Here is a 12,562-nt window from a genome sequence, read left to right as displayed (position 1 = left end):
AATTGATCTGCGATGTTTGGATAAGTGAAAGCATGCCAAAGAAATGGAGCAGGGCAATTTTGTGCCCTGTGTATAAAAAAGGCGATAAACTCAATTGCGAGAATTATCGAGGCATTGCTTTGCTCTCAGTGGCTTACAAAATCCTATCGATAGCAATTTATAGAAAATTAATCACCAAGGCGGAAACCATTCTGGGTGAATATCAGTGCGGGTTTAGACCGGGAAGGGCCACAACGGATCACATCTTCACTTGTAGGCAAATATTTGAAAAGACCTATGAATATAATGTCGATCTGCAGCATTTGTTCGTAGACTTCAAACAGGCCTACGATAGCATCAATCGCCGAGTAGCGCTAGCGGACCTTAGAAAGTTGGGAATATCAAGAAAATTGATCCGGTTGGTAAGTTTAACCTGGAGAGATACATGTGGTCAGGTCAAAGTACAGAACTCGCTGTCTGAGAGCTTCACCATTGAAAGAGGATTGAGACAAGGCGGCCCGCTTTCTCCCTTGATATTCAACATATGCCAGGAAATGGCCATAAGAGCCATAAGGACGAACCAGGGGGCACCATATACAACAGGATGACCCAACACTTGGCGTATGCGGATGATGTGTTAATTGTTGCAAGGTCAAGGGCAGCATTAGGAGGAGCATTTGAAGAGTTTGAACAAGCGGCAAAAAAACGAGGCCTGGAGATAAACCAAGAGAAGACTAAGCTCATGCGCACCTCAACGGCTCCAGAGTCAACGAGAAAAGCAAGTTCAAATTCTCAATTATACCTTCTCCACATGCGACAAATTCAAATACCTTGGCTCCGTACTGACAGCAAATTGTGACATAACCGCTGAAATAAAAGGAAGAGTAATTGCAGGAAACAGGTGTTTGTATGCGATACAAAAGGTTTTGCGGTTTAAGAATTTGGCGAAAATTATTATTTATAAAACAATAATAAGGCCGGTAGTGATGTACGGTAGCGAGACTTGGGCAATGACACAAGAATGTGAGAATATGCTGAGGATTTGGGAGCGAATAGTGTTGCGGAAAATCTATGGACCGGTGTACATTGACGGGGTGAATGGAGGCTCCGAAAGAACGAAGAACTCAAGAAACTATACGGAGAACCCGACATAGTTTCTTGTATCAAAAAAGGCAGGCTGAGGTGGCTCGGCCATGTTGAACGGATGCCCCATCACCGAGTTCCTAAAAAGGTACTATATGGACACCCGGGAGGCGCAAGACGTAGAGGTCGTCCCAGGATAAGATGGTTAGATGACGTATAAAGGTGGGTGTAAGAAGATGGCGCCTAAAAGCCGAGGATAGGGAAGAGTGGCACTCTCTCTTGAATGCGGTCCAGGTCCTACTATAGGACTGTAGCACCAAGGGAAGAAGAAGAAGTAAATCTTAAAATCTCAAAATCTTAAGTAAGCACGATCGCATTACCTACTCTTATACACAAAATATACAAACTAAAAATCACAGAGATGTCCCTCAGAAAGAGGTTTTTTTCACGTAAAGTGTCTAGTGCTCATCAGCCTGGCTACCCAAGTAAAGTAACCAGGCTACAGCCTTTAGACTTTTGGATTGCTCTACTAGCAATTGGGTGTCGGGTAAAGTTTTGATCGAAATCCGTATGTGATAGATTTTTTTTGGTTAATCGAAAATGGATTGATTTTATTTAATTTTAGTAAAATAAATATTCATTAATTTATTCAACTAGTTTATTATTACAGTGCCTTTTCTTTTCTTTTTCAATAGCACGAGTGTTGTATCATTCTGACTTAATATTTTTTGAATCTTTACCTTTAAAGATTAAAAATGTTATACATCGCCATAACAGAGTTAAAACAGTCTTAATTACATATATTATTACAACTAATATTAACAGATAGAGAGCAATCACATCCAACATGAGATATTGGTACCAGTGTAGATCAAGAACGGCTGGCCGTAAGTGTGGAGCTCCTCTATGTCTGATCACATACTCTATCCAGTAGAGCGCGTTGTCTAACGGATCTATCGGAGTGTCCTTCATGATGGCTGACCTCCTGTTTATGTTTTCTTTGCATCTGAAAAACAATCTCAGAATTTAAAGTTATTTAAATTAAGAATCCAGAACTTGCGAGACTTCACAAGGTTCATTTAGGCTTAAGTAATTCTTACTCTATTCCGAACTTTGATGATTCTTTTCAACTTGGACACTCCCAAGGTTGGGCGTTGGTTAAAAGGGTTAGAGTTTTCTAGACTACTTTCGTAGTTTCGCTTCTCTTGTTCCTTGTCAACCAACAGTAGTTAGTATCTTTTTGCCAATTATATTCGTCCAATATTCTCATAAGTAATGAAAGCGACCCACTAATAGGATCTGGTTTAATCCTGGACCATTCCTACCTTAATTGGAATTGCTAACGCCTTGTGAGTTCGGTAAGTCGTACCTCCATGAAGATGTGAAAAAGATAGTAGTTAGTGATAGATAACCCAAATTTACTAAAACTTGCCTCATCTAATGGTAACTAATCTACTCTCCAGGGATATCCCAAGATTTCGGGAGCCGACGAGATAACCTCTTGCTGAAAACTTGACTCTCCTCGGTGAGCGGTTAAATTCTCGTCCAACACTCCGATTTTCCATAATAAAAAAATCTGTATTTCTGTTCACAACGACTTCCCACTTAATCAGGAAAGAGTACTTCCTAAATGTGGTACCTGGTACCATGGAAGCTCTGCTCTAAACGCCGCATGTCACCTTTGATTGGACAGAGCTCAAGTTTGCCTGCGGATTCGCTAATCCCACTTAGTGGCAAACATGTAGAAGTCAAAATGTATATTTTATGTTTGTTTGTTTCAATTGTGAATAAAGTTAGTTTTGTTAGGCTGGGATACCCCGCATGGTAACATGACTTTACCTAAATTGTAACTGAGACAAAACGTTTATATAAACATTATACGATGCCCATACATATATCAAATTTACTTTACAAATATCAGAGCAAACAGAGTAGATAGGAAATGGACTAGAGATAACCTTGACATAAAACATCCTGTCATGCTAGAATGTTTTACCAAATCGCATGCAATGGTAATTATTGTATTTTTAATATCATTGCTACTTAAAAAAAGGTATTACTATTGTCAACATCTCCTCTCTAAGAGAGGCATAAAGCATTTAGCATAATGCTACACTTTTCTCTGTTTATGGTCTCCTCTTGCTTGGCAACGTTACAGAACACGAGAATTCTTAATCTTATTAATTAATTTCCGTTCAAGAGATCAGATAAGTGGTCGTTTTAAACGATCTAATCTCTCATGAGCAAAGATAATGTGAAAATTGTAACTATGTAGACAATTCAAACAAATAAAAACGAAAATTTAGTATTACTGCAATTAATTGGATTTAATTAGTAAGAACTAAAATTGATTGTATTTCACAATTTACTAATTCGGGTCACTCTATTATTTTAGCATACATCATTTTGGGCCTAAGCAAAGCAAATCACTTTATCCCCCAGTCAAAGCTATTTTTGGTACTGATAATCGTTAGCTGATTTTTTCTTCGACAAAACCGCGTCAAACTACACTTTATACAACAGTGCCATACCTAGGTACTGATTGAAATTATACTACCGAGATTATAACAAACTTTGCAATGGTGGGCTGCATTTAATACTTTGATTTCGTACTCCAGATAGTCAAGAAAAATACGTACGAACTATTTTCGAGCACTTCATTCAGTTCTTTCAGTAATTTCTCTTCAGTAACTTGTGCAAAGTTTATTGTTCGTCCAATGCCAAACATTTCAACAAGTTTAGCGTTAAAATGTTGATCAAGAACCATTGGAATAGCAACTATTGGTACACTATGATAGATGGCTTCCATGAGGCTGTGTAGTCCACAATGTGTGATGAATAGTTTACAGTTTGGATGCGCTGTGAAAAATTAAAAAAATTGTTCAAAGCCTTCAATACAAAAATAATATTTTATACAATTTGGTTCTTCAGACTACTCTCCTCAAGGGAGCAACTTCCAAATTTTCTTGAAACTGTAAATATTCGAGCCATATTTGATTCGTACTAACATTCTCCAGTGTGTAACTGTACTGTTAACTGAAATCTATGGCCTTCTTGAAACTTGATTTTACGTACATCTACTCATATAACCCAGTACACAAGAGATAGATAGCACCATAAATATACAATTTTGGCACTTTTTCCATATTCTCTCTCACAAAAACCATAAATAAAATTTTCCTGGATAACTTATAGATTTTCATAGATTCAATTAGTGGACTAAGTTTAAAGAAAAGTTGGGAAGATATGGAAAATACTATTCATTAAGAGCATTTTAGGTCAGCCGTTTTTCTTCAAATTCAAACACTTTACTGCCTCATATTGAAATTCTAGTGTGCCAGCCATTAATTGACAAAAGACCTTACCCAATACAGAAGACTGTGGTAACCATGGTCGGATCCAAGCATTCGGAATAGTAGAGTTAATGAAGGCACTTTCTCTTTCAACCTTGATCAGCATTTGCTGTTTTATTTTGCCAAATGCTGAAAATATTGCCTCAGTTTTGGATGAATCCAGTTCAGAAATCTTAAAAATTGATCCAAAACTAAACAAGATAACTCCATCAGTCGCATTGTCCATAAATTGTTGAAGATCCTGGAATAAAAAAATCAGAATTAAGCATGTTCTCGGGTTTACTTCAAAGAAATACTCTTAAAGTAACAATTCTCAAATCAGGATACTGACAGCTGGTAAAGGTTTTGATTTCCCGCCAATATTGATTGCTCCAATTTCGATAATATTCTTGAGAAGTGGTGTGGGATATCCAATCGCAGTAGTACTGGAGTCCATCAGCGTTAGTGACACATTTCTGAGCATGTCACTCAATGGCGGCAGATTTTCTGATCCAGGATACTTGAAGTGTTCTCTCAGCAGTGATTCCTGTTTCGTTAGACAATTTTTGTTTTTTTGTTTTTTTGTAAGTCAATGTGTAACTTTTTTAGAAAGAAGAGCGGGTTATTTAAATTATTTTTATTTTTTGTTTAAATAACTCATTACCATATTACCTGTACTCCGAGATAATGGAGTTGGCCACCCAATATATACCAACAATAGTGAAAGATGTTGATAGCTCGCTCCATGATGGTCATCCGATCAGTGTAGGGTAGCGGCTGCACAGGAAGATAAGATGGTGGTAGATAGTTGCCAGTTAAGTATGCCGATAGTGGCGCGATATACTTTACAGATATGCCGATCACGGGTGCATTGTACTTATGCCCAAATGCGGCTAACCATTCTTGTAAATGCCAGACTTGTGCTATAATGAGATCATATTTAGAGCTGGTGTCTGAGATTAATTTCTGCATTGAATTTTCTTCTAAGATAGTTTTCATCCATATCAGTCCCATTCGCGATAAAGTGAGCAATTGAATCCATGGTCCACCGAAAAATTTTATAGGATCTCGATCACGGAAACAGTCTGGAAAGAAATAAGATTATGAATTAGAAGAAAAATTGCATTTATTTGCCGACTATGTATTCAAAATAATTTATCTAACAAAAGCTGCATTCGTATCAGAATATAGTTTTAAAGGAATAGTGTAAGTAAAAGTTTTCTTTTTTGAAAAAAAATATCCTGAGTTCACTAGGCAGTTAATAAACAATCAATGCCATTTATAGTTGACCAAGATTTCTTTTTTTTTTATCTCTTACCGCGAAGTTTGTCATCAATGTTGGGAAATATAATATCCGTCAAATTCGGTACTGGATGCTTCTGTGGAAACGGACTGACCAAGGTGACATTATGGCCTCTGGCAGCGAGTCCTCTTAAGATGGGCATATAACTGGATGTAACACTGTAATATGGTAGCGGAAAGATCACCAGAATATTCGCACTGAAGGCCTCCTGCACTGAGAAGGCAATCAACAATGTTACTGGCAAGAAGTTCATTTTCTCCGCAGGTAAAAACAAATGAAGAAAGTTAAAACTCCAGGCAACTACTGGAAGAAAACGTGTATTCTAAGTTTTTTACTTTAGGCGATAAAAATAAATTAATACAAATTTTATTTACTACGGTTTGGTCCTCAAACTTATAAAAGCACCATTACGATAACCACTATGACAGGCTATCTTTTATTTAGCTTTATGCATTGATAAAAAATAATTTGTTAAAATGTAATTTGGATTGTTAAAAGTAAATTGCAATGTTGGCTAGGATGAAACAGTGGAGAGTTATCGCTACCATAAAAGTTTTAATTTATTATTGCAATAGCCTTGTAAGTTTATGTAGTAAGTTTTAATTGTGTAGATCAGTGGTTCTTAACCGGTCCAAGTGTTCCGTGAAATTTCAATTTTAAATGTATTGAAAATTAGAAACTTAAGAAAGATACGAAAACAAAAAATCGTTCCTTTTTTATTAAATTTGAATTTTCTACTACCAAAGCTGGCCAATCTTTTTAAGTCATAGCCTTTTACAGCATTTTTCCAGTGGATGTGATTTAGTGATGGGCAAAATCGTTCATTTCAATGAACGAGTCGTTCATTTTCTTTTTAATTTCAATTAATACATATATCTTTTTAGAAAATTATATTCGATTTTTTATTATTCATTAATTTTAAGTTCTTGCTAAATACCGAATTTCAAATTTTTTAATGTTAGTGTTCCGCGAGAAAAATATATACATAATTGTGTTCCGCGTCTTTGAAAAAGTTAAGAACCACTGGTGTAGATGTAAGTTGTCCTGTACTTCTTGTGAGTGTAATCGTATTTATTTTCTGTAAAGTACAGAAGCCGCTAAATGTTAGGGACCAGATCCCGGCGTCGTAGGTACTGTTAATTTTAAACGACGTTGCCCGCATGTTTACTATACTTCTAACCAAATAACTATGCTCAACAAACTCTTTCTACCCAAAGTAGCTATCAGATGTTACTCTATCGCTTGACTTGTAGTAAAATCAAGAAACTCCAGGACAACCCAGAACAAATTTCACAGACTTGCGACGGGCTCTCTTCTACGCACTAAAATTGACTCACTCCACGAGATTGCATTCATTATCCCCGTACTCTCCTACATCCAAAATCGTCTGCTGAAACTCCTTTCCATCCTTTAGACTGTCGCCCTAAACCTCTCTACCGCGACATAGCCTTATACTGATCCTTCTAACCCCCGATAACGTAAAATTTTCGTCATCAATTAAAAGTAAAAATTCCTGTTGTACACAAATTATAATTCAGTAAGGATTAATCTCGTATTTTCTATTTGCCGTAACTATAATCACTTCTAAATTAATATGGCAGGAAAAGCGCTTAATTTTCTGACTGGACGACAAACAGACATCACCATAAAAAAATTAATAAAAAATTCATCAACTTTTTGATGTTCAAAATGTTAGTGTGATTAAACTCGATGCACGCCTCGTATCTTTGTAACCTTCCAGAGTTAACCGATAGACTATGATGCTTCAGATTGTCAAGACTATTAAGGAGAAAGCTCAAATGGAGTGAAGAACTAGGCTTGTGCAGGTGGGCAGCCCAAGTTTTAGCCTTAGATGTAATTCTTAAAGTTCTGACGTTTTTTGAAGAGTAAAAAGCCTTATATATACATATAATTATGGATGAATTGTGAAAAATGTAAGAATGTGCATTGAAAAAGAAAAAGACTATGTAGAAAAATGACTTGAATTTGGACAAAAAACTATTTTTTTTTTTTTTTGTAGGTTACTTGTATACTTCAAATGGTAAATTACGCAGTTTTGTATTTTGTATGATTTTTACAGTTTACAGTATGAATACAAATAGTTTCAAACAGTTAAAAACATTTCATTCTTTCTTAGACTTCTTTTCCTGGTTTTTTCCAAAGAAATCTCCCCAATCACAACAAATTTTCACAACACATTTTATAAATTTGAAAATTATTGTAGATAAACCTATCAAAATTACTATGAATAGTGTCATAATTAGTAGATACAGAGCAATCACATCCAACATGAGATATTGGTACCAGTGGAGATCTAGTACAGCTGGCCGTAAGTGTAGAGCGCCTCTATGTCTGATCACATACTCTATCCAGTAGAGCGCGTTGTCTAACGGATCCATCGGAGTGTCCTTCAAGATGGCTGACCTTCTGTTTATGTTTTCTTTGTATCTGTAAAGAAAATTAATCGGAAAATTTTGTTTCAAAATCTAGAAATTAAATTTCAAGCTATCTGCACTGTTAGAATAAATATTACGGTTTCGAAATTGCTAACAAAATACCTACGAGATATTACTAAGCACAGAATTTACAACCTCCAGTAATTTAGGCTCCGTAGTTTCTTCAAGTTGTATTGTACGTCCAATACCAAAAGTTTCAATAAGTCTGGCGTTAAATGGTTGATCTGCCACCAATGGAATGACAACCATTGGCACTCTTAGATAGACGGCTTCCATGACGCTGTGCAATCCACCATGAGTGACAAAAAGTTTGCAGTTTGGATGTGCTGAGTGAAAAATGGTAATATGAAGGATAATTTGTAAAATAAAAATTCACTACTAGTAATTTCTCTTAAGTTGATACTTGTAAGATCGTGGGAAAACGGTTTTCACTGGAAATAAGCGTATTGAGATCCTCTGAATTCAAAATGTGGTTTTCAAAAAGGTCTATTTGTGAGAATTTCTGGGAAATGGACCAACGATTTTTATAAAATTTTAATATCTATTCTACTTATTTTCAAATGTATGTTCATTTCGTTAATAAACAAAAAAAAATGCATAAAGTCCTATTAAAATTCCGTAATTCAGTTTGCATTTTTGGGATAGAGAGGTAGCTTTCTTCTAATTTACCAATTCGGTGTAACGTACCTACTCTTTAAGGAGACCTAAATGTTTTACTATAACTTCCGAGGGGTACGAAGGAAATATATCACGTCAATTCATTTTCTCGAAAACGGCTAGTTTGGCGTTTTCTTAACTTCCTTTTAACATTACACCAACCTGTATTTATAACTTTAGTTTAAAAACACTCTCAGAAAAATTCGCTTTGCTAGAGTTCTAAGGAGGGATGGAGGTATGCTCCCTTCTAATGTTTTATGCATTTCTAAGGGACTTAAGGCAATCTGAAACCTAGAAACTCATGGAGCGAGTTTTAATTACCGAAAGAAGTTGAAGTGAAGAAGGTTTTGGTCCACTATATGTATGTATAAGGATTTATGCCGATTAGAGATGATGTGACTTTATTGTTCAACGAAACTTGTATTCAATATTAAAATTTTGCCAACAAATACGAATTAATTTCCCCTAGGAACTCGAATTGGGTGGGGATAACACTTTTCATCTAATACTTGTAATTGGAAAATCACATTTAAACCCTGTGGAAACCCTCTGCTACAAAACTGCCGATTTCTTCGGCGGTATCAATCATAACCAGTTAAGTCAAATTTTCTGTATACATTCTTTCTTTTGTCTGCTTGGTATGGTTGCCTCGTAAGCCAATCGTAACACTTCATTGTGCTTTTATACTGAAAAGCACAGCGTCAAAAGACAAACGTATCAAGTATAGGCGTAAATTATTTCAGATGTTTTACCTAATATAGAAGGCTGTGGAAACCATTGTCTGGCCAGAATGTTTGGTTTAGTTGAGTTTATTAGTGGATTCGTGGTTTCCATTTTCATCAGTACATTTTGCTGAACTTTGCCAAATGCAGAAATTATAGCTTCCATTTTAGATGAATGTGTATGAGAGAAGTTAAAAATTGAACCAAAACTAAAATAAATAATTCCCTCAACAGCATTGTCCATGAATTGTTGAAGTTCCTGTAAATGCAGAATAAAATCATGATGATAATTTCCAATAGATTGAAGACTACGTATGTGTGAACGAGCCTGGATATACTGACAGCTGGTAACGGTTCTAACTTCCCATCAATATTGATTGCTCCAATTTCGATAATATTCTTGAGAAGTGGTGTCGGATATCCAATCGCAGTAATACTGGAGTCCATCAGCGTTAATGACACATTTCTGAGCATGTCATTCAATGGCGGCAGATTTTCTGATCCAGGATACTTGAAGTGTTCTCTCAGCAGTGATTCCTTGAAAATCCGTAATTCAAATGTTTATAATGATCGCGTCTTTCAGAGAGCAATTAACTGGTGAAGGGATCTTAGTTTTTCTTTAAACTACCGTAGCTAAAAACAAAATGAGTTAGTTTAGAAAATACTGAACTGACTTAATCCACTGGAGATTTAAAGCGGTTCAAAAATCAGAAAACACTATTGGTTTTTCTCGTCGAAGCACGTCATGTTTTTCTAATTTCTGGACAATATATTTTATTCATCATCGAAATTTTAAACCTGGATTCTTCTTATAATTAGTACAGTGAAGTAAAAATTATCAAAAATATATTATACATACTATCGAGCAGTGCGGATATTTTGAACCAGATCACAGGACAAAAGGTGTACATCCTAGAGTTCATAGACTATGTTCAGACTTTGTAAATGAAATTAATCTTCTCTCTGCTGCTAAGAATTATAACTAGAGTGGAAGGATGTTTCTTCCACTATCTAGAGACTTAGAAGCACACTAGACAAGCTAGCGCTTGATTTTCAGCAACGTGAAATCTCTACTTACTAGTCCAGCACCCACAACTACTTCAATTATCTGTCTAAAATTACCTGGGCTCTGAGGTAATGTAACTGGCCACCCCAAACGTACCAGTAGTTGAGCAGATTTAAAGCTCTTTCTAAAAGAGTCATTCGGTCAGTATAGGGTAGCGTCTGCACAGGAAGATAAGCTGGTGGTAAATAGTTGCCGGTTAAGTATGCCGTCAGTGGCCAGATCAACCTTGCAGATATACCGATCACGGGAGCATTATACTTGTGTCCAAATGCGGCTAAACACTCTTGTAGATACCAGATCTGGGCAATCACCAAATCATATTTAGAGCTTGTGTCTGATATTAATTTCTTCATGGTGTCCTCTTCTAAAACTGTTTCCATCCATACCAATCCTCTCCGCCAGAAAGTGAACATTTGCATCCATGGTCCTCTAAAGCATTTTATTATATCTTTGTCACGGAACCAGTCTGGAAATTAATAAGATCCTAAATTAGGAAAAACAGAGATGTTTTTAAAATATCCCATAGATTAAATCGTATTCCTTGCAGTTCACAGATTTACCTCTCGTAACGAGGAAGTATTGCAATCACGCACATTTTTTATTAGTTTTTACCAAGTAATATGAAAAAAGGGAAGGGATTAGCTATGAGGTTAGCATACTGGACTCCCACGCGGAGGTCCCGGGTTCGAATCCAGCAGCTGACCCTTAGATTTTCTCTTCCTAGGAGCTTCTTACAGCTCACTGTCCGGTGATGGACAGTGTTGTCTGTAACGTGAGAACACTGTCCGGAGGCCGGCAGTGCACTGGAAAAAGCTCCGGGCGCTAATGACCTCAGCTGTTGATGCGCCCAAAAAAAAAAAAAAATATGAAAAAGGTTATACCATGTTTGCATAAGTCAGGTTATCGTGCCCTTAGTTCATCAAAATAGCAATAAACTGTGTAAATATCCAATTAATCCGACTAACATTGAGTTTATGTAACAAAGACAAACGTAAAGATGTCATTCACCATAACGACCATGATTTATTGGGTAAATTTAATATTTATGATGTTAGTAATTAATTTTTAAATGATAAAGTGTATTGCATTTTTTATTTCTGAATCAAGAATTAAGGTCTTTGCTTATTCTTTTTTAACGTATTGTTGAACACAAGCATAATTCATTTGTTACAGGTTGTATACTTAAAAGAATTAAACATTATTCTATAAATAAACAAGTTTGTCATTCTGAAATATGTTCTGTTTTTAAGAAAATTGTTGAAATCATATAGTTTTAAAAACAATCCTCAGAGGACTTTCCACATTGTAAGCCAATAAACTTGCGCACTTACCAAAAATCTTGTTGTCAAGACGTGGAAATACAATATCCGTCAAATTCGGTACTGGATGCTTCTGTGGAAACGGAGTGACCAAGGTGACATTGTGACCTCTGACAGCTAGGCCTTTAAAAATTGGCATATAGTTGGCTGTAAAACTATAAAGTGGTAGAGGTAAGATCACCAAAATATTAGCACTATAGATCTCCTGCACAGTGAAGGCAATCAACAATGTTATTGGTAAGAAGTTCATCTGGTTAGAAGTTGAATAACATAGAAAATGCAAATTTTTAAACTTGTAAGAACTGGGCAAAATTTATTTTATAATCGTTTCATCAGAAGATAATAACAGGCTTTTTTTTGTTAAAAAAATAAATAAAATAAAAAATGGCTACTGCAGAAATAAAACTTGTCGATATAAAAAAAAGCTGAAAGGTTTTTAAAAATATTGGAAAGATAAATTGCAATAAACTCAGTAGTAGATAAACTAGTCATAAACTTTTTTAACTCGCCTAAATTTAAAAAATGTTTTACCTTCAATAACTTGTCAAGATAATGAAATAGTGACAGTCATCACCTAAATGAAGAAGGTAGAATGGAAAAATAAAATAAAAGAGGGAATAGTTGCACAGGTTTTACAACAAGACC

The 12,562-nt window shown here is 35.7% G+C and overlaps 1 protein-coding gene across 1 annotated transcript; it reads right to left on the bottom strand.

Moving 5' to 3' along the window:
* Positions 1-1,711: 1,711 nt before the first annotated feature.
* LOC141446089 (uncharacterized) lies at positions 1,712-12,311 on the bottom strand. Its single transcript, XM_074112498.1, has 12 exons — positions 11,930-12,311; positions 10,655-11,064; positions 9,875-10,069; positions 9,563-9,791; positions 8,260-8,479; positions 7,824-8,145; positions 5,713-6,019; positions 5,067-5,479; positions 4,747-4,941; positions 4,428-4,656; positions 3,702-3,921; positions 1,712-2,068 (listed from the first exon to the last, which is right to left on the bottom strand). The coding sequence occupies exons 1-12, from the start codon at positions 12,165-12,167 to the stop codon at positions 1,771-1,773; spliced, it is 3,276 nt and encodes a 1,091-aa protein (XP_073968599.1). The 5' UTR covers positions 12,168-12,311; the 3' UTR covers positions 1,712-1,770.
* Between the last annotated feature and the right edge of the window lie 251 nt (positions 12,312-12,562).

This window comes from Rhodnius prolixus, unplaced genomic scaffold, assembly GCF_049639745.1.
Source record: "Rhodnius prolixus isolate KJV_2025 unplaced genomic scaffold, Rpr scaffold_1, whole genome shotgun sequence".
Taxonomy (NCBI): Eukaryota; Metazoa; Arthropoda; class Insecta; order Hemiptera; family Reduviidae; genus Rhodnius; species Rhodnius prolixus.
The sequence above is the reverse complement of the archived record's forward strand: the minus strand, read 5'-3'. Positions and strand labels throughout refer to the sequence as shown.